Source organism: Mus musculus, chromosome 19 (genome assembly GCF_000001635.26).
Source record: "Mus musculus strain C57BL/6J chromosome 19, GRCm38.p6 C57BL/6J".
In the NCBI taxonomy this organism is placed as follows: domain Eukaryota; kingdom Metazoa; phylum Chordata; class Mammalia; order Rodentia; family Muridae; genus Mus; species Mus musculus.
Genome location: NC_000085.6, coordinates 5,010,137 through 5,032,201, shown reverse-complemented (window position 1 = coordinate 5,032,201; position 22,065 = coordinate 5,010,137). Strand labels below are relative to the sequence as shown.

General features: G+C 48.9%; 1 protein-coding gene across 4 annotated transcripts; it reads right to left on the bottom strand.

The window, feature by feature from the left end:
* Positions 1–229: 229 nt before the first annotated feature.
* On the bottom strand, positions 230–13,145 carry Slc29a2 (solute carrier family 29 (nucleoside transporters), member 2). 4 transcript variants are annotated; one of them, XR_003952750.1, is made up of 12 exons: positions 7,925–13,145; positions 7,610–7,691; positions 6,014–6,174; positions 5,705–5,844; positions 5,043–5,177; positions 4,762–4,859; positions 4,438–4,522; positions 3,231–3,361; positions 2,882–2,950; positions 2,708–2,793; positions 1,712–1,914; positions 230–1,200 (listed from the first exon to the last, which is right to left on the bottom strand). XR_003952750.1 is itself a non-coding variant. In NM_007854.3 (12 exons), exons 1-12 carry the CDS (start codon positions 7,951–7,953, stop codon positions 1,089–1,091), a joined length of 1,371 nt encoding a protein of 456 aa, NP_031880.2. In that variant the 5' UTR covers positions 7,954–8,196; the 3' UTR covers positions 230–1,088. The 4 variants fall into 4 exon arrangements, 3 of the variants coding, with proteins under 3 accessions (NP_031880.2, XP_030106598.1, XP_030106599.1); NM_007854.3 differs by having other exon boundaries at positions 2,882–2,990; positions 7,925–8,196; XM_030250738.1 differs by lacking the exon at positions 7,610–7,691 and having other exon boundaries at positions 2,882–2,990.
* Between the last annotated feature and the right edge of the window lie 8,920 nt (positions 13,146–22,065).

Below are 22,065 nucleotides of genomic sequence, written 5' to 3'. Positions count from 1 at the left end.
CAGTCACCACGTAAGTGCTGGGAATTAAGCCCAGGTAATCTAGAAGGACAGCTTCTTGCAAACCCATTTGGTGGGCTCAGCTGTCAAGAGGTCCAGAGAGCCAGCAGAGCCAGCATGCAAACCTCTGCCCCCCCAAGAACTGGCCACCTCAATCTGTCACGTCCTTAAAGCCATCTCGGCCCTACCCAGTTTACTGAGGCCAATACTTTAGAAGTGAACACTCCAGGAATCCGTCGTAGAAATGAACAGTTTTAATTGGATGCAGGAGCAGGGTCGGAGGAGAAATGGGGCAAAAACACAGTAGCAAGTGCCGAGGGCACCTGCCTGGAGAACTTTGAGGAAAAGAAGCAAGTGGCGGGACAGGGGCAGCACCTACAAGGAAGGCGATGAAGGCCATCGCCTTACTCTTCCATAGACAGTCGAATCCCACCTGGGGATGATCCCTGCCCAGCTTGTTCCAAAGGCCTCACAGAGGCTTCTGGAAAAACTTTGCAAACTGTAAAGTGCAGTGCACAACACATGCAGGCCAACTGCCTTTCTGTCAGACAGGCCCATCTGGATTCTAGGGGTGTTGGCTTCGAGAAAACCCTGTTGGAGGCTCAGAGGTCCTTTGAGCTTTCTCTTCCCCTCAGTTTCCATGACACTTCATGCCCTGTCAGGGCCTGTGGGTGAGAAGGGGACGCTGACGCTCTGGAGCTGGTCCCAGGTCCCACTCTGAGCCGAGGTAGAGACCGTCAGGGTGTCCTAAGCAAGACCTACAGCTGGCTTTGCTCCCTGGGGTCAGTGGATGGACTGATGAAGAAATGTAGTCAGGAGGGCAGTGAAGGGCCCTGCGCCTGCTTCCCCCATAGCTGCCTTCCAACTTGCCCTTTTGTGCATCTCTGTGAGCTCCAGGTTTCTGTGTCCCGTGTTACTCCTAGCTGAGAGGCAGAGTGACCAGTGGTGGATTCTTCCTCACCATATGCAACGTGGCTACCAGCCACGAACCCACAGACCAAGAGACCAGGTATATTGGAGGTCCTTCCCTGTGAACGTCCCAACTCCAGAAGCTGCACTGAGGGGAGGACTGTGTGGAGCACTGGTGGTCCTCAGAGTAAAGCCTTGAAGAGGAAGGAGAGGGAGGCTCCGCAGGAGAGTCCCAGGGCCAGGAAGAAGGTCATGAGGGCTCCGGCTACCTCCCTCTCATGTGGCAACACCTGCCTAGAACACAGAGACAGGGACTTATAGAGAATGCTAGGCCTAACCTTAGACACAGCTTCTGGCCCTCTGCTGTCTCTCAGCACTGGAGTTCTAGTCTGGGTCTGACCCCATCCTGGGTCAATATAACCTGGCCTTTCTCTGGGCTCAGTCTCCTCTGTAAAGTGAAGTTGCTGAAAAAGAGCATCTTTCTGGACCTTTGAGGTCCGGCTTTATAGGGCTCTACATACTACCGCTTCATTTCTCAACAAACTATCCCCAACTGGTTCTTCCTGTCATGTTCAGTCTCCTGAGAGTCCCAGCCTTATTGCCCCTGTAGAAAATGGCTAGGCTACCTGGGCAGGCAGGTAACTTCCTCAGTTACCTAGCCTGGGACAAGTGCCACAGTGAAGGGCTGGCCCATAGGAGGGCACCAGAGGTCTTAAGACAGCTACCTAGCTGGTCTTCCTTTTCAGATACCCCTCAGGAGCTAGGTCCTCCCCATGCCCATCCCCCAACCCTTTGCTTCCCAGACCTGGGTGCCAGGCACATGGTGAGAGACACCAAGTAGCCGTTGGAAACAGCGAAGAGCAGCATGAAGGTGATGAAGTAGGCATCCTGCCTGAAGATGATGGGCAGCCGGGCGTGCTGGGGCACGTGGCACAGCATGAAGAGTGGGACAAACAGGAAGCGCAGGCACACCAGCAGGGGCAGCAGCTGCTGACTGTCCTCATCTGGCTGTGACAGAGGCTCAGGTGAGTGTGGGCCCTGCAGCTAGGTAGGGGGTCTGCCGTGTGTGTGTGTGTGTGTGTGTGTGTGTGTGTGTGTGTGTGTGTGTGTGTGTGTGTAACCCCCTGGAGCTAAAGTCAAAGGCAGCTGTGAGCTGTGACATGTGTGCTGGTAAGGAGACTCAGGTCTTCTGGAAAAGCTCTTAGCTCCCGGGCCATCTCTCCTGCCCTGATCAAGTCTTTATAATAAGAGCATTCAATCTCCTGTGCTTTAGCGTTCATCAAACAGGACAGTCAGATCACCTACAGCCATGTGCGTCGGAGCACCGGCAGGTGTTCCTCCAGCCTAACTACAACTAGAACCCATCGGCCAACTCCCTTGGATTGGATTCCAAGTAGGCTGGCTCTCCAGGCTGTGTCCCACTTAGACTGCTGCTGCTATACTTGTTACACTTCCCAGAGAGCTTTCACAGAAGGAATAACCCACTGACAGCAGTTCCCTAAGACTCATGTCCGACTCCTCATGAGGTGTCAGAGCTTTCACGCAGCAGAGGGCTGGGCTGGGCTGGGGCTGGCCACTGGGGACACGGTGCACCATTAGATGTGGTGGCTTCTACTCTGGAGGAACTCACCACTAGCCTGGCCTGCCCATGCCAGGGTCCAGTCACTTATGCCATTTGGCAGGGGCTGTTCCAATGTTGGGTCAGAGGAACTACTGAAAGTCACCTTTCTATGTTCCTCCCCTCCCTTTGGTCCCCAGTTACTTCCTAAACTTCTGGCTGGTTTAGCCCAGAGAAGCTCACCCACAGGAAGTAGGAGGTCAGGCTCCGGCCCAGCCAATCCATGACGTTGAAGAGCAGAAAGCAACAGATAGGGTTGAAGAACAGACCTGGGGGAGCACAGAGTGGACACTCAGCCCAATCCCCATCTGCCCCCTTCCCTCCCCGCCCCATCCCCTGCGTTATCCCAGCACTCACCCCACTTCCCGGGGCTATTGGAGCTGGTGGTCACCATGGCTGTGATGGCAGGAAAGACCGACAGGGTGACTGTGAAGACCAACACAAGGCACAGCGCCGTCAGCCAGATCTGGGAGCCGGAGGCAGGGTTGTGAGTGGGCAGGGAAGCCCCATGTTCATCATGCAGCCCCCACCCCAGCCCCACTGCTGCAGCCCCGCCCACTGTCCCTAAGCCACCATGAGCCAGTGAGCCGAGGGAATACGCACTAAGGTCTAATTCTGGTCTCAGAGAGCCCCAGGGCTGGAGAAAATCTCTGGGTAGTGGGTTAGAAGCTAATCTCTTAGTTGAACCTTCCACAAGACAACAAACCTTCCGGAAGACAACAAAGACTGAAGGTTTTCCTGGCTTCTGTGGCTCCTCCGGCTCTGGCTCCTTCTCAGGGTCAAGATCCAGAGTTGGGCTGGCCTGTTGGGGGCTGATGGGAACCCCATTCTTCTCATCTAGGGGAGAGGGCAGGCTGGGGTCAGACGCATGACTCACTTTTCCAAAAGTACGGAAATCCTCAGTGTTGAAAAAGTGACTCAGGCTGGAGAGATGGCTCAGCAGGTAAGAGCACTGACTGTTCTTCCGAGGGTCCTGAGTTCAAATCCCAGCAACCACATGGTGGCTCACAACCATCTGTAATGGGATCCGATGCCCTCTTCTGGTGTACTACAGTGGACAGCGTACTTACATATAATAATAAAAAATAAATCTTTGGGCTGGAGTGAGCAGAGGTCCTGAGTTCAAATCCCAGCAACCACCCGGTAGTACAGGTACAGTGTACTCATATACATAAAATAAATAAATTAAAAAAAAAAGAACAAGTGACTCTTCCCAGCCTAAGTACAGGAGAAGGGGCTGATGGTGGTGACAGCCTGCCTATTGCTCGTTCACTGCAGTGTTGGGTATTGACCCATGATTTCATGGGCTGTTAGACATGTGACTGAATTACACCTGAGCACTCACGTGTCTTTGTTGTTGTTTGCTTCTGAAGATAGGATCTCTTTCTAGCCCAGACAGGCCTAGCCTCTCTGTTACCTAACCTGACCTCTGACTTGCTATTCCCCTGCCCACGTGCCAGGCAATGAGTTAAAAGTATCTTGGATAGATTCTGTCATTGTCACTTTGCAATGAAGAAATGAAGCCTAAGTCAGGCATGGTGGGGAATGCCTTTAGTCTCAGCACTCAGGAAGCAGAGGTAGGCAGATTTCTGAGTCTGAGGCCAGTCCGGCCAATGTAGAAAGATCCTGTTACCAAGACAACAGTAATAACATGGAAATGGAGCCTAGAGCGATCTGCCCAAGGCTTAGTAGAGCTCGTGGATCCAAAATGCTCTCTCCTGCTTCTCCATTTTGTTCAAGAGGAAACTGAACCACAGGGTAGCAGGGATGGCTTCCCTTCATGGCCTGCTTCTGCTCTCACAAGGCTCAAAGGGATGAGCTACTGGGAGGACAGAAGGGAAGACTTCCCAGGAGAGTGTACCTGAATTTCCTCTGGGTCTCTCCCACATCCCCTCAAGGATCCTGGGGCTTACCAGCTTGGAGGAGCTCAGCTTTAGTCTCCAGCTCCTGAGTTGGAGCCTGAGACAGCTTCTCGGTCAGGTAGTAACGGGCAAACTTCTGCAGAAGGATCAACAAGTCAGTCCTGCGCAAGGCCTCTGTGTATGCCTACCTACCCCACACCCTTCTGTGTATGCTTACCCACCCCCCACCCTTCTGTGTATGCCTACCCCCCACATCCCCCCCCTGGCTGGGAGGCTGAGGTCCCCCAGTCAACTTTTCTCTCCCTTCGCCTCTTCCAGGGTTTTATCCAAAATTCCCTAAGGTGGTGCATAACCTAAGCCCTGTGGCAGGCTTACCAGATGAGGCAGGCTGAGGTAACATACGATGGAGAGGAGGATGCCCACACAGGGTGTGATGAAGTATCCAAGAGCAGAGGTCTGGGCATCCACGCCACCTGGGACAGAAAGTTTAGCTGCCAAGGAGACACAAGTCTCCCAGTCCCAGTTTTCTGTAGCATCATTGTCCCTCAATGCAAAGCCCAAGGGTCCTTTCCCTCAGCCTCCACCCCATAACCCAGGCACCCTCCTCCTGTGTCTGCTCTTTCTACCCAGCCCTCCAGACCCCCAGGTGCACTCACTGGCCAAGGACATGAGCATAGCAAGGGCAGCGAAGATCCCAGCCAGGCCCTGGCCACTGAGGAAGAGGGTGCTGTAGGTAGAAGGCATGGTACCCAGCTGCCCAAAGAGGCTGCCTTGAAGCACGGCACAGAAGGCTGTGGAGAGACATGGAGGGGACCAACACTCAGACAGCCACAGCAGCATCCGAGAGGAAGCATCCATCAGGTGCATGGGGCGCTGCAGTCTAGGCTAGGCAAGTGTGGGTTTCCCTGGGGACTTAGGGCAATCTAGTAGGATGTCCCCCATCTATTTTTCTTATTTATTTATTTGAGACAGGGCATCACCATGTAGCCTTGGCTAGCCCGGAAGTCATCATCTAGACCAGGATGATCTTGAACTCAGAGATCTCTTGCCTCCGCCTCCCAAGTGCTGGGATTAAAGTTATGCACCACCACACCCAGCCTGTTTCTCTTTTGAGACATAACCATTGGTCTGTGGGGCTTCTGACTAGGAGGTCTCCCTATGTCACTATGGTTCCTAGACAAGTGTCTTTTCCTCTCTTTGGGCCCATTTTCTTGTCTGGGGATTTGGGTGATGACGGTATTGTCTTCCTTTAAAGGATCTGCTCGGCTGTTCCTGCACGAGAGGGTGGGGTGGGGGAGCCGGACGGAGATGTGCTTACAATTGATGAACCAGACGGACGCCATGGTGACAGAGAAGAACAGCCCAGGGCTCAAGTCCACCTTCACCAACGCTGCTGTCAGGGCAAAGAGCAGTAGTATGGCCAGCAGGCTGCCCAGAATCCGCACCGACTCGGGGATGCTGCTCAGAAGAGGGCAGAGGACATCAGGGGGCCACCAGGAGCAGATGGCAGAGGGGGCAGGGCAGGGGAGCTGGAGTGATGAGGTGGGAGCAGGGAAGGAGAGGAGCAGGAGGTGTCCCGGGCCTCTGTGACTGTGACAGGGAGAGGGTGGTTGGGGCTGGTTCTCACCACTGATACAGGAAGGAGTTGAGGAGCGTGAAGAGCAGTAGAGGCAGCTGGGACAGCAGTGTCACCCAGTTGTTGAAGTTGAAAGTGTCTGTGGGACTGGTGTGGTTGGTGCCCATGGTCTCAGCACTGCTGTTGGTCCCTGCTAACCGCCCCTGGAAGTACTGCCACACAGAGACGGTGTAGACAGTGTAAGGTCAGAAAGCACCCCCCCACACTTGTCAATTGAGCATCTTTGTTTGGTTAACATCTGTGGGGCTGTCTTTGTTTGTTTTTTTTTTTCGAGACAGGGTTTCTCTGTATAGCCCTGGCTGTCCTGGAACTCACTTTGTAGACCAGGCTGGCCTTGAACTCAGAAATCTGCCTGCCTCTGCCTCCAGAGTGCTGGGATTAAAGATGGCTAACTGCTGCGCCTGAGCCCAAGGTCTTGCTGCATCTCTGGGTTCCATCTCCTTTTCAGTGTCCTGGACCTAGCCTCCATTCCCCTGCTATAACCACCTCAACCCTTATTCATTCCATGGGTACTTATTGAACATCTACTGTATGCGAGGCCTTAGCTTGGGAACTAAGCCAATCCGTTTTCTCGGGCACACAGAGCCCAGCACTCTTATGCGTACCCTGCCTGCAAGGCAGACCTCACGGTTTAGCATCCTTCCATTCTGGTAAGCTGCAGGCTCCAGATCTTTCTCTAAATAGGATGCGCTTTGCTTCCACCCTTTGTCTGCTCAGTTCCTAATTTACAAATCTTTTCTATGAAGCAGAAGAAATTTCTTTTGAGAACCTTTATAGCTCTCTGCTTCAGGGTGGAATGGCCTGGCACGTGTCTTGTTTCATTATTAATAGCCCTGGCTCTGTGTCTCTCAGATTCAGTAGCTGATCCATCTTTGGGTATCAGGGTCCAGCACCGATGCCAGCACTCCACAGACACCTGGGAAGTTAACCCACTGAATATGTTTGAATAACCCTATTCTAAAGAAAACACAAAAGTTAGGCAGTGGTGATGCACGCCTTTAATCCCAGCACTCAGAAGGCAGAGGCAGGCAGATCTCTGAGTTCGAGGCCAGCCTGGTCTACAGAGTGAGTTCTAGGACAGCCAGGGCTACACAGAGAAACCCTGTCTCGAAAAAAACGAAAACAACAACAACAATAAAACAAAAAGGAGAAAACAAGCTATAGATTTCTGCCTTTCTATAAAAGAATGCATGCTTTGGGGAATCGGGCCTTCCTCCACATCTGTCTACAGTAGTTGCTCATTAATTATTAGTTGAATGACTGTAACTCATGTCATTGCAAAGAAAGCCAAAGGCTTGGAAAAAAGACACTTTGGAGTGACTGGCCAAAAATAACGACAAAGGGCATGGGATGGAAACTCCTTTGCTGGTCAGACTCCCTACGTGGATGGCCCTGCACCTCTGAGATCTGTACCTTCCTAAAAGTTTGCCTAGCCAGGGGAGAGGCGGTTCCCTCTATGAGGCTTGGTGCTGTCCCTGACAGGCTGAGCTGTAGTAAGTGGCCTGGTGAGGAAAGTGGCTCAGTTCAAGACGGCTGGAGGGATGTTGGTTTGTGGCCATGAGGTTGCCCAGCGGCCGCGGGTCTCACCGGGATGGCGGTAATGAAGAAGTTCCAGGGGAGAAGGGTGCCCAGTCCCAGAATGAAGAAGCTGATCCCAACCAGGTGGTAGCTGTGGGGATCAATCAGAAGGTCACCCCGAGGACGTACGCCTGGGCCGCCCTAGCCGCCCCTCAGTAGAACGGACTACAATCCCCATCACCCTGGCTCAAGCAGCTAAGGGAATCGGCTGATGGGAATTGTAGTCCCGTTCGTCTTTGAGCCCAGGAGCATCAAGACGAGCGGGAATTCAAAGGCTCGTGGCCACCTGGGCCACGGTACGCAGCACATGGGTTCCCACCTCACCTGTCCCGAGGGGCGTTTCCCCGCGCCATGGTTGCCGCAGTCCTATTGCACCAGGCCCACAGAAGGCGGCTGCACCTGCGCCTACGCAGGGCTGGGAGGCCGAAGGAGAGCGACGCTGGTCGGTGTCCAGGAATCCCAAGGTCGGAGCGCCGTAGCGGAGGGTCGGGGTTGGGTTACACTGCGGACCACGTTTTGCAGGCTCGGACCTCGGCTCCGCCTCCAGGGCGGGAACAAAGAGCCATTGCTCCCCTCCCCCGGACGCCCGCTCTCCAGACTCCGCCTCGCTGGTGGCTGTGCCTTTAGGGTATTAGGTTCCGCCTTCTAGCTTGCTTCCGCGCCTGAAGCTGTGTCTCACCGCCGTCCCTTCGCCTCGCACCCGTCTTCTCCTTAGGCACGGGTCCGGAATCTCTGGGGAAGGGATAAGGACTGCGCAGGAGGGAAGGGGTCCGGTGGTTGTTGGGCACAGTCGATCTAGCTGGGAGGTTCTTCCTCTTGGCGTGTTCTAAGGTTTGGAGCCCTCTAAGCTCTAAGCAGATTAGGAAGTAAGTCCGACCAGAAGGAAGAAGCCAGTGTCATCAATTGTCGCAGAAGGTCCCAGCGCGGTGCTCCGAGGGAGTTCCCCCAGAGGTCGAGGCACTTTTGCAAACGAAAATCCCCAACATATGTGGAAGACGGACAGATAGGCCCTCCTACGGTACCTGGGTCCAACAAGGAGGATTGAACAAAGGCTCTGGAGGGAATCGTGGCCCAGGTGACGTTCGGCCCCCTCCCCTGTAGTCGCCACTGCCACCCTCAGGAGTGCTTAAAAACCTAATTTTCACTAGGCGTGGTGGCGCACGCCTTTAATCCCAGCATTTGGGAGGCAGAGGCAGGCGGATTTCTGAGTCCGAGGCCAGTCTGGTCCACAGAGTGAGTTCCAGGATATATTCAGGACTATACAGAGAAACCCTGTCTCAAAAAAACGAAAAAAAAAAAAAAAAAAAGAAAAAGAAATATATTTATGTGGACTGGTGAGAGCGTTTGCTGCCAAGCCTGATGCCCCGAGGCCACGCCCAGGACCCATATGTTAGAAAAACTGAAGCGACTCCAGCAAATTGTTCCCTAACCTCCACACAAGCACAGTGGCACACGTGCTTCTAAGTAATAAATACAAATAAATATGAATATATAAAAGTATATATATACAAGGTTATATAAATGTGTGTCTTCTAAAGAATATAGTTTTTTAGAATGTTTTTCCTATGTATCAGCCAGACCATGCTGTTACTATCCCTGTTCTGTCCTGTTCCCGGAATCTAGCCACCAGGCTTGGCTCATCGAAGGTGGTTCCTTAGATCATGGTGGACTGCAGATGACTGTGTGGTACTGGGAACTGAACTCAGAGCCCTGTGCATGCGAGGCAAACACTCTTACCCCTGGGCTGCATCTAACCCTAGCTGGTGACGTTAGGGAAAAGACAGCAATGGATTACACTGGGAAAGACAGTTACTCTTTAAGTTTTCTTTCCAGACTTCCATTATGCCAAGAGGGACAGTCTTGAGTTCAGTTCTAACAGGTTTTCAAGGCCTCTTCATCCCCTCTGCCTTGAGCATCTCTCGACAGTTTTACCTACACACAGTTAGTCACTTGCATTTTTCGAATGCTTATTCTAATAACTATTACTGACCTGTTTCCTACTTGACAGTGATAGGAGAGTGAGTCAAAGTGGGACAGGGGGTGGGATGTTGCCCTGGCACCATCTTGAAGATGGAGATGAGGGTCTGGGGAGCAGTCTGTTGTCTTGGGCTGGGATGGAAGGGGATGAGGCGTTTCAGAGAAGGAACGGCCTGTACCAGGACCGGGGACAGGAGAGTGCTGGCACACTATGGGACATACTAATAGATCCCTTTGGCTGGGAGGAGTTGGATTTTACCTCAGATTCTCAGCTCAGCCTGACTGGGGATCTGTAATTAACCAATATTTTGCTTCTACTTTGTGGCGAAATGCTGTGCATAACAGAACCCAGGCAGGACAATTTTTGATGGCACAGTGACATCCTAAGGGAGGCAAGAAAGGAAAACACTTAGTAATAAAATAATAAGTATGTGATTGGTTAGTGCTCAGACACATGAAGCAGTCACAAGCTTAGCCCCTCTTTATAAAACCAGTTTTAAACACACGGCAGGGGCACCAAAAGCAGACTCTTAAAGGCCACTGGTGTGGGCTGGAGAGATGGCTCAGCAGTTAAGAGCACTGACTGCTCTCGCACAGGTCCTGAGTTCAATTCCCAGCAACCACATGGTGGCTCACACCATCTGTAATGGGCTCTGATGCACACTCTTCTGGTGTGTCTGAAGACAGCTACAGTGCACTCACATACATAAATACATAAATAATATTTTGCCGGACGTGGTGGCACACGCCTTTAATCCCAGCACTCAGGAGGCAGAGGCAGGCGGATTTCTGAGTTCAAGGCCAGCCTGGTCTACAAAGTGAGTTCCAGGACAGCCAGGGCTACACAGAGAAGCCCTGTCTCAAAAAAACAAACAAAAAAAAAAAAACAAAAAAAACAAAAAACAAAAAAAGCAAAATCCCAAAAAATCCTGTGTCCTGAGGATGTGCCATACTGGAATGGAGACCAAGGCTTGGCGAAACTCCAAATGAAACAATGCAGCTGTCTCTCTGCAGACAGTTGGCCAAGTTGCTGGAAAATGCTGTGCATATTTAAACCTTACAGATAATTCACTATGTCTGCATGTCAAGTGGACTTACAGCCCAGGTTCAGAAAATTATCAGGGTGGTTTAAAAAAAAATGTTGGTTTTATTTGTAGCACAGTTTGAGATTTACAGGACAGAGCTCTGTGTAGTAGCTGGACGGCAACTCAATCTCCCTCCTTCAAATCCTGCACTAATGTGGCACATCCAAGGCAGTGGGTGAACCGTATGACCCAGCTCCTGCAGCACCAGGCCTGCCTGCACGCAGCCATGCTCCCCACCGTGAGGATGGACTAAACCTCTAAACTGTAAGCCAGTCCCAATTAAATGCTTAAGAGCTGCCTTGGCTATGGTATCTCTTCTCAGCAATAGAGCACTGACTAAGACAGATCCCCTGGAGCTAGAGTTGTGAAAGAGTGTAAGGTGTCTGATGTGAGTGCTGGGAACCGAACTCTGCTCATTTCCCCAAAAGAAGTTGTTTGTTTGTTTGTTTGTTTTGTTCCTTTCCCGTGCCAGTTAGAGTGATGGCTCAGTGCTTAAGAGCACTTGCTGTATTTGATCCACTTGCAGAGGATTGGCAGACACCATGCAGGAAGAGTTGCAGCTGATAATTGAGCTCCCTGGAGCCTGCCTACCATCTTGCTCAGCATTGATGGGCGCACTCTAGTGAAGCACAGCCCCAGAGACTTGGTCCCAGGATTGCTTCTTGGGGCTGATGTGCTTTCTCAGCTTGTCTTTGCCATAGTCCTCATTTATGTGGCTTGGTGTGAGTGGACACCAGGAGACCCTCACTGCCTGTAGCCTGGTGTGATTACTTCCTGGGTGATGGCCCACTCTGTTGGGCAAACTTCCTGCAGATTAGCATGAAGATGAACTTTCATGAATTAATGCTGTTTAGGTGAAATGATGACTTGATAGAATTCCTGATTTGATTAAAATAATTTTAGGAAGAAAGTTTAAGGAGATGGCTTTAGTTGTTTTGTCAGAAAGATGTAATAAAGTTAGAATCAAGAATAGAATGTGGGGGGGGGGGACTGGAGAGATGGCTTAGCGGGTAAGAACACTGACTATTCTTTCAAAGGTCCCGAGTTCAAATCCCAGCAACCATATGGTGGCTCACTACCATTGGTAATGAGATCTGATGCCTTCTTCTGGTGTGTCTGAAGACAGTGTACTTATAATAACAAATGAATCTTTAAAAAAAAAATAGGATGTGGGGCTAGAGAGATGGCTTAGTGGTTGAGAGCACTGACAGCTCTTCCAGGGGTCTTGAGTTCAACTCTCAGCAACCACATGGTGGCTCACAGTTATTTATAATGGGATCTGATGCCCTCTTCTGGTGTCTCTGAAGAGAGTGACAGTGTACTCATATAAATAAAATAAATAAATCTTTAAAAAAAGAGAGAATAGAATGTGCCCTTCTCATAGAATAGTGAGTTAAGGCTGCATAATAAGGAATACAATGAACTTTCATAAATTGGACTAAGAAGAAAAAAAAGACTTGGAATAGATAGATTTGTGATCAAGGAAAAACATCCATGCTAGGTCAGGTCCAAGGATGAAGCCACAGGTGTGCACTATGATAAATTAAAACAAGGCCGTGTGAAACTGTTGCTTTGAACTTATAGAATGAAACACTGCTTTGAACTTACTATTGACATCTTTCTGTAACTCCCCCTTTATGTAACATTTTGTCTACTAGGTAATTCTTTCTTACATAAAGAACTTTTTGTCTAAAAAGCTATAAGAAGCTGAAAGCAATAATAAAGTTGGGTGTGTGCGACTTTCTTTCTCCCCCCCCTCCCTTCCTCCCTCCTTTCTTTCCTTCTTTCTTTCTTTCTTTCTTTCTTTCTTTCTTTCTTTCTTTCTTTCTTTCTTTTCCTTTTTCTCTGAAATTGCCAGAAGCCCTCAGCTCTAGCCCCCAGAACGTTGAGAGTTAAATGCCAGAGGTCATCAGCCTTTGGCCTTGGTCCCAAGTTGTGTCCCATCTCAGTACTTGACCCTGTCAGGGCTGCCCCCTAGCAAAGGACAGGGGTTCCTCCATTTCCCAGAATCCACAGCAGACAGCTCACAACCATCTATATAAATCCCAGTTCCAGGGGAACCAGTGCCTTCTTGCCTCCTTGTGTTTCACAGGTAAAACACTCAAACACATAAAATAAAAATAAATAATGATGAAAATAAAAATAAACCAACCCGTGCCTATGTAATTCCCTTCATTTCCTCAGAACTGATTTCTTCCTAGAAGTTAACTTGTTTTCTGAATTAATAATCTTTGCTTTTTTTTCTTTTTCTCATACGTATGTGTTTGTGGTGTGCATATGTTTATTCATGTTTGCCTGTATGTGGATATACATATATACATGCATATGCCTGTGTATGTAGAGGTTAAAATCGGGACTCTCAAAAACTCTCCTTATTCTTTGAGTCAGAGTCTCTCAATCAAACCCAGAACTCATCGATTTAGCTAGTCTCACTAGCCGGCTTGCTCCAGGGATCCCTTCTCTGACTTCTGAGTGCTTGAGTTACAGGTGAGCTACCATCTCCAACATGGCATGTATGTGGGTTCCGGGGATCCCAACAGCAAACACTTTAACCGCTGAGTCATCTGCTCAGCCCAAGCTTCCCTTTTCTATAGAACTTTGGGTTCACAACAAAATGGAAGTGCACAAAGAATCCTCACACACTTCTCATGCCCGCTGCCCCATGGCCGACTTCCTGTCAGTCAGTATTACCCAAAGTCCACAGCTTATATAGGGCTCACTCCTAGTGTTGTACATCTGGGTACATGCTGTTATGACACACCGGTGACACACTACATTTCCAGCTTCTAAAGGTGGAGTTTGAAAGACCTGTGCGGGCAAGTGGGAGGCCCCAGGGGCTGTGCTTGGAATGTTGGCTGTTTGTTACTTTGTTGCTTTTGTTTTTCTATTAGGGCAGCGGTTCTCAACCTTCCTACATCTGAGACTCCTGTAATATAGTTCCTCATGCTGTGGTGACCCCCAACTAGAAAATTATTTTTGTTGCTACTTTATAACTAATTTTACTACTGATATGAATTGTAATATACATTTCTGACATACAGGATATCTGACTCACAAAGGGGTGGCAAGCCACATGTTGGGAACTGCTGTTTTAGGAGCTTAAAAATAGCATCCACTGGGTGCTTCCTTGGTTCCAGTCAGTGTTCTGAGCTCTTTACCAGCATCTCCTCATCTAATCCCCAGGGACTCTGGCAAGAGGCGCTGCCTTGCCTATGAGGAAGCTGAAGCACAGAGAGATTAAGGTACGTGTTTCTGTTCTCTGAAAGTCGCAGAGTCAGGGCTCAAACCCAGCACACCTTATGGATCACCACACATTTCTACAGTGATGAGGGGGGAAAATGAGTAAAAATAGGCCCTCTGAGAGACCCCTGCATCGAGTCAAGAAATATGGGTTGTCTTTGTCACTTCCTGTTGCCATAACAAAATACCTGGTACCAGGTAATTTATAAGTAATCAAGGTTTATTTAGCTCACAGTTCTTGTTCTCGGGAGGGGAAAGAAGTCCAAGAGCTTGTTATTGGCATTGATGTGGGTATCTCCCTGTGTCGGAACTTGGTAGAGGCATCACTGGGCTAGGCAGTGTAAGGTGTGTCAGAGGAGGCTGCTCTCATGTCACAGTCACTTCCCAGAGAAGCCTCTAAGCCACTCATCTCTGAGCAGATGAATCTGTTTCTCAGGGTAGAGCCCTTGTGACTCAAACACTTCTCATAATTCCCACGCCTCAAATACCTCTGGGATTAAGTGTGTAATACATGGGTTTTATCCAGACCACACCGCTGTTTTTACCCTTTCCAGCTGTCCACTGCTCTTCCTGCTGAGAGTTTAGACCAAGAGGAAGAAGGCTCAGATTCTGTTTTATTTTCTCTGCAGGCACTGGTGGGGACCGGAGAGATGTCTCAGAGGCTAAGCCTCTCCTGTCCTTGTTGAGGACCTGAATTCAGTTGCCAGCAGCTCACAACCAGCTGGAACTCCAGCTCCGGGGGATCTGACACCCTCTTCTGCCCTTCTAGAACTACCATATTCATGTGCACACACTCATATACAAATCACTTAAAATACAAATAAACATTCTACTAAAGGCTGCTGAGACGGCTCACTAGGTAAAGGCCCTGGATGACCCAAGTTCAGTTCCTGGGAGCCACAGAGTAGAAGGAGGGAACCAACACCTGCAAGCTGTTCTCTGACCGCCACACTTTTTTTTTTTTTTTTTTTTTTTTTTTGGTTTTTCGAGACAGGGTTTCTCTGTGTAGCCCTGGCTGTCCTGGAACTCACTTTGTAGACCAGGCTGGCCTCGAACTCAGAAATCTGCCTGCCTCTGCCTTCCCGAGTGCTGGGATTAAAGGCATGCGCCACCACGCCCGGCCTAATTTCTTTTTCTACATTCTTTGATTTGTGTGTGTTGTGTGCGCGTGCGAGTGCAGGGCCTTGGGGAGGCACAGCAGCATGTTGAGGTTAGAACACATCCAAACTGGAAACCCCTTGGTTTCTCAATGCCTGCTGTCTATAGAAAGGTCAGGTCTGTGTTGCCTGTGGTCGCCACAGGGGGGCAGCCTAACAGCTTGCAGACAGCAAAGAAGCCTTGGTTTTCAACCGCATTCTGGCAAGCACGTGAACTCTCAAGTTTTAAGAGGGGATACATGTGTTAGAAAAGAGAACCTTGCAGAAAGTAAGGTAATAGGTTTTCTCTGACGAGAAATAAGCCAATTCGAGCCGAATTTCAAAAGTATAAAAAGCCAGGTTTTTTAGGAGCGAGCTCCCGGGTGAGCTCACAAGCCTCAGAGGACGAGACTAGAAAAAGAACACTAGGATCCCCTAATGCCCTGCGAGCACTGTGCAAGGGAGACTACTACATAAACTTCCCAACGGTTCAAACAGCAACCAGGAAGCAACTGGCCTAGGGCGGTGTGAACCTGAACCAGCCTGCTATGTGGGAAACTGCTGCCAAGAAACTGTCACAATTCCAGTCAGTTCCTTTGCCTTAGGCTTTGGTGAACGTATCCGAACTGGATCTCTGGGAATCTCACGGTATAGAAGGGCTATATCTGTAAGAGACAGACTTTCCATTAAGGATAGCTAGCTAGCTCATCAAAGGCCAGTGTTCTTAAAACCTCCCCAGTCTGTGTGCCCAGCCCCGGATGCCAGGCATTCCTGAGCCTTGTTGTTGCTGCTGTTTAACCAGTTATAAATAAGTTCCTGAGGCCCAGCCCCCACCCGTGCAGTGAGACACAGTCATTCCCCTACCTTGGGGTGAAACTGTATGAACCTCCAGTCCAGTTCCCCCGCTCACCCTGTTTGGGGGTCTCGCACCCTTTGGCAAAGGTAAACTGTATACCGCCTTGTTCTTTCCCTGTGGTGGAGTGTCCCTGTGCCACACTGGGAATGTGCCTTCCCAACACGCCTATTAAAATAGCATCAACAATGGGAGCAAGCCTGTCAACCTTGGATTTTGCATCCTCGACTGCTGTCTAGTTCTCTCTCTTCTCGTTTATGGTTTGTATGTTCTAAATGGTTGACATAGTTTATCTCCTTGTTGGCAGGAGATTCACTCAGATGGTCTTGCTGCTCTGGGGTTCACTCCTTCAATCTGAGTCCCCATGATCACCCTCCCATTCCTGAAAGTCATAAGAGTAGAGACCCTAAACCCTTCTATTCCCATATTTCTTTTAAAAAAAAGATTTATTTTTTTATTTTATGTATATGACTACATTGTTGCTAATCTTCAGACACACCAGAAGAGGACTTCGGATTCCATTACTGATGGTTGTGAACCACCATGTGAGTGCTGGGAATTGAACTCAGGACTCCTGGAAAAGCAGTCAGTACTTTTAACTACTGAGTCGTCTCTCCAGCTGTTCCCATATTTCAACCCTGCCCCATCTCATGTTTTTCCAGACAGTGTCTCTCAGTTACAGCCCTGGCTGTCCTGGAAATTGATTTGTAGACCAGGCTGACCTTGAACTCACAGAGATCTGCCTCCCTTAACCCCCTGCTGGGATTGAAGGCATGAACTACCACACCTGGCCTTAGCACATCTCTTAAATGATTTGGGGTGTCAACTTTTGAGGGGAGGATGACACAGAGATTAGCAGGTTTGAAGATGACCTCGCTCTAATATTCTGTTGTGGATTTTGCTATATCTAGACAAAAGAAACCAGGACAGATTTATAATCATGCCTTTCTTGTGGGGACTGTGGATGTGGGTTCTTCCTTCAGCAGCGTCTCCTCAGCGCCCTCTATTGGAAAGACATGGGATAGAATTTCCAGCAGCTTTTAATTGTTTCTTTTTGAATCAGAGTCTTTCCCTACCAAGGCTGCTGGCTCCACTCTTTTTTTAAAGATTTATTTATTTACTATACGTAAGTACACTGCAGCTGTCCCCAGACACTCCAGAAGAGGGTGCCAGATCCTGTTACGGATGTTTGTGAGCCACCATGTGGCCCCCGAAATTGAACTCAGAACCTTCAGAAGAGCAGTCAGTGCTCTCAGCCACCGAGCCATCTCTCCCGCCCCCTGCTGGCTCCACTCTTAAAGATCATTTGATTTCAGTTCCCAGGCGCTGGAATTACAGAATTCCTGGACTCAACAACCAATTTCATGAATAACAAAGGAGAAAGGCAATCGGCAGGTCCTGAGGCAAAAATGGGAAAAGGCAGTCAGCAGATGTGGGCGTCTTACCACACACAAGATGTCCTCTGGTCTTAACATTTTAACTGCAAAGATGGTGGAGAAATAAAGTTGTTTTCCTTTTTTTCCTCCCAAGATAGGGTCTCATGTCATAGCCCAGGCTAGCCTGAACTCTGTGTGGTTAAAGATGAACTTGAACTCCTGATTTTCTTGCCTCTACCTTCCAAGTGGTGGAGTTACAGGTGTGTGCCACCATACCTGCCTCTCAGGCTGCAGTTTCAGGGCCTGGAGAGAGGGCTTGGTGCTTTAGAGCAGTTTCTGCTCTTGCAGAGGATTGGTGTCCAGATCTCAGCACGCACATGGCAGCTCATAACCGACTCCGTGGGAGTCGACGCTTTATTTTTAGCTTCCTTGGGCAGCAGGCACATACATGGTGCACACGTGAACACACACAGGCAAACACTCAAAACACTCATATACATAAAACAAAAACAAAAATATAGATTAAAAATAATTAGATTTTAAGTGCAAGTTGCTATGGTTGGGTAGGAGTTCCTTAAAGCCCTGTGTGTTAAAGGCATGGTCACAGCCTGGGTCACCTTATTGGGAGGTAACTGAGCCTTTAAGACATGGGATTAGAAAAAAGAAGTTATACCAGGTTACTGGCGAGATGGCTCAGCAGTTAAGAGCACTGGCTTCTCTTCCAAAGAAACTGGGTTCCATTCCCAGCACCCACATGGCAGCTCACAGCTGCCTGTAACTGCAGGGATCTGACACCCTCATACAAACATAAATAAAAATAAATAAATCATTAGGAAAATAAAAAAATAGGGCTGGAGAGATGGCTCAGTGGTTAAGAGCATTGACTGCTCTTCTGAAGGTCCTGAGTTCAAATCCCAGCAACCACATGGCGGCTCACAACCATCCATAATGAGATCTGATGTCCTCTTCTGGTGCATCTGAAGACAGCTACAGTGTACTTAGATATAATAATAAATAAATCTTAAAAAAAGAAAAAATATATAAAAAATAAGAGAAGTTATGTCACTGAGGGTGTGCCCTTTAAGGGGGTACTAGGACTCTAACTCCTTACTCTGTTTCTCAGTTTGTCTCCCTGCTACCAAGAGATGAAGAGGACCCCGCCCCTTCACCATAGCACACTGAGCCATCCCAGGTCTAAAGCTAGAGTCAATCGAAAGCAGACTAAAATCTCAGAAAATGTGAGCTAAAATAACCTTCCGTCCTTGAACGTTGCTGCTGTGACCTGGATGTTAAATGAAGGCTTACTCCCCAAAGCACCAGTGTTCAGTGGGCGGCTCCTGAGGCTCCGACTTCAGGACTGGACTGGCAGGGTGTGGATTCCTAGCACAGTGAGCTACTAGGAAATGGGAGGAATCAGAAGGCAGATAGAGTTGGAGCAGGTTAGTCACCAGGACTGTGCCCTTGAAGCCTGTTTCCTTGCTGGCCCCTTCTTTCTCTCCTGCTTCCTGTCGACGGTGAGCTAAATAACTTCACTTCTCTCTCCCTGCAATCATGACCGGCTCACCACAGGACCAGAAACAAGAGCCAACTGTGAGCCAAAAATAAATTATTCCTAATTACAGCGGATTCCTCAGGCACTTTGTCACAGCAACGGAAAGCTGACTAACGGCGAGATTGATATCTTAGGCCCTCTGTCATACTGATGCAAAGCTGACTAACACACTGGGGCTGTTCTTTTAAAGCAAATCTATTAGGCATTTGATGGCTTAAAATGGATGAGATGAAACGGCTGTGTTTCACCTCCAGAGAAAAGATGCAGGGCACCAGTTAGGGCTAGAACACACTGGGTGACAGAATGCACCTAATAGAGGGTGGGGTCAAAACCTGTGCCAGGCAGAGCACAGACCACACAGTGCTTTCCAGATGGTGCCAGGGTTGGTGATTCAGTGCAGGTGCCAGTATCTTTGTTCTGGAGCTCCCGGCCCATAGGTCCATCGATGTATCTCCTATTACTCTTGCAGGGTGGAGCTCCAAAGACCACAACCAAAATCTGAATTGAGTCTGTACTAAGCTGGCTGGTGACTGCCTGGAGAGAAACACTTCCCATAGTGCAGCCTCAAGTGCATTTTACAGAGAGCGTTTAAAGCCAAAGAACACAGGCTGGCAGCTGCAGGGAGAAGTGGGGCAAGCCAGCAGTTTAATACAAATCAAACACCATGCCGTTAGCTGGGCATTTTTGACTCTGAGTTTCTAGAGCAAGGGTGGTTGCTTTCCCACAAGATTGTTCACAGTGGAGATGGGAAAAGGGACCGGTCAGTTTCGTGTTAAATTAAAGATAGCTCCAGCTAAGACAAGATGGAGGAACCTTTGCTCTGTCACAATTCTGTGCTCAATCCACTGAGGAAGGTGAGGGAGAAGGTGGGCTGGCCATGATGGTTAGCAGCTCTAGTTAGGGCTGAACAATAAGCTAACCTCTTACCTGCCCTCCAGTAAGCACAAACACAACGAGGAAGCCCCGGTTCTGTGGGCCTCTCTTCTCTTTTCTCTCTTTCCTCCTTTCCTTCTGGTTGAAATTGGGTCTCATTCTGTGTATTAGGCTGGCCTCGGACTCTCCACAAACCTCCTGACTCAGCTTCCTAAATGCTAGGATGACAGGCATGCGCATCACGCTTGGTTTAGAATGGATCTTATCAGTAGGTTTATTTAATCTAAACTATGAAACTGTTGAATTCAGAGCAAGGTGTGGTGGCACGTGCCTCTGGTCTCTGCCCTCGGGAGGTAGAGGAAGGCAGATGAGAAACTTACGGCCATCCTTGGCTACTGTGTTGGCTGATCTTGGACAGCAACTTGACTACAGCTAGAATCAACTAAAACTGCTGGGCAAAGCCGGGCAGAAGGGCGCACGCCTTTAATCCCAGCACTTGGGAGGCAGAGGCAGGCGGATTTCTGAGTTCGAGGCCAGCCTGGTCTACAAAGTGAGTTCCAGGACAGCTAGGGAAACCCTGTCTCGAGATAGGGAGGACCCCCCCCCCCCACACACACACACCAAACCTTGGCCACTCCCAGAAGGTGTGGCCCATATATGATGGCATGGAAGAAGAAAGCCTTTGATTTTTGCCCACTTGCCTCACCCAGTTCATCTATCCTCTTGCTCAGGTATTCCCTTGCTTGTATCAGAACCAATGTCTTTAGGGTTCCAACACAGACTGTCGATCAGCTGCTTTCCAGGAATCTTCAGGGATTGTAGCACCAGACTGGGAGTGTGTGTGTGTGTGTGTGTGTGTGTGTGGTAATGTGGGTGTGTTTGTATGAAAATGCATGTGTTTAATCATGCATATACACATGACTTCAGAGAACTCTGACTAACACACCTACATAGCAAGTTTGAGGCCACTCTGGGCTAGAGATTCTATCAAAATAACATACAAAAATCTCAAACATGTATTATAATCAAAACAGTAGGATGTGCCCCAGTAATTATGATCAAATTAGCAGAACTGATTGCAAGTCTATCTCCATTTAGACATGTTTGGAAACCTAAAAATTCTACATATAATAAAATACCTTTTTTGGCATTGTTTTTTTCACCAGAAGGTGAAGTCTTCTGGAAAGTGTTTTCTAAGAGCACAAAGAAGCTGGGTTCCAGAGAGAGCCAAGGTTGTACCTCGTGCTGCAGCTGCACTTGGTAATGTGTAAGGTGTTACTGGCTTTGAAGACATGAAGGAGTCATGAAGAGCAGCTGAGGCTTGGCACTGTGAGAGGCCAGGGAAGGCTATTGATGAAAGTGCAGCCTCAGTTGTAGTTGGTGGCCCAGGACTGAAGGGGTCATGCAAAGGAGTTGAGGCTTGGCACCATAAAGAGAGCCTATGAGAGGCTATTGATGAAACCTAGTTGCAGCAGAAGACCCCATCGTATTGGAGATGCCAGTACCACAGGATGATCACCAAGAATGGCAGCAGCAGTGAAGTGGATCAACCTGAGCTTAGAGTGCTACAGAGGGCAGAGCTGGAGAAGCGAGGCCAGCCCTTTGGAGGAGCCCGGAAGATCATGTGTGGATCCCAGACACTGAAACAAGAAACTGTTGAAAGAAAGATGAAATTTCAAGACCTGTAAGTCATATAAAGTACCCAGAAATTACTGGTTGTTTGTGAGCTAGAGGCTGCCTGGGGCTGAAAACAAAGAAAAACAAACCCAGGTATGCCCCGTAGTTAAAACATTCCTGGGAACAGCTTGACCATAAAAAAATAAATGTAAAAATTTATGTTTTGATGGGGACAGACAGACAAACCACACAATAGACAGAATATGTAAGATGCTAAGTTCATGGAAAAAGAAAAAAAAAAAAGAGTAAGATTGTAGAAGTGCAATTTTTTTTTTTTTTAAGAAAAAGCAGACTTGTTTATTTCAGGAAATGGACAAACCTTTACACCTTCCTCCCAGCATTTCATTGGCTCTCAAGTAGTATTATATGGGGCTCTCTCTTTTTTTTCGTTGGCTTCCTCCATTGCCTTATCCTGCATCAGGGGTCTCTGTCCATGCTGGTAAGTGCTTGATTGCCTCAGGGAGGAAGGTTGAGGCAGGGTCTGCTTGGCTACGTTCCACCCTTTTGTTTTAATTTTTGAAAGCCCAGTATGTGGAGAGCCGCAATAACATTTACCATCTTAAGATGGCGCTGGCTCCGCAGTGCCTTATGCCACCTAAACAAAGAACAAGCTATATGCGCATGTGCTAAAAGCAAAAACCCACCAAAAGTCACCAGCCCATTTCCAGGGCACCGGTCCATCCCCCAGGGCACTAG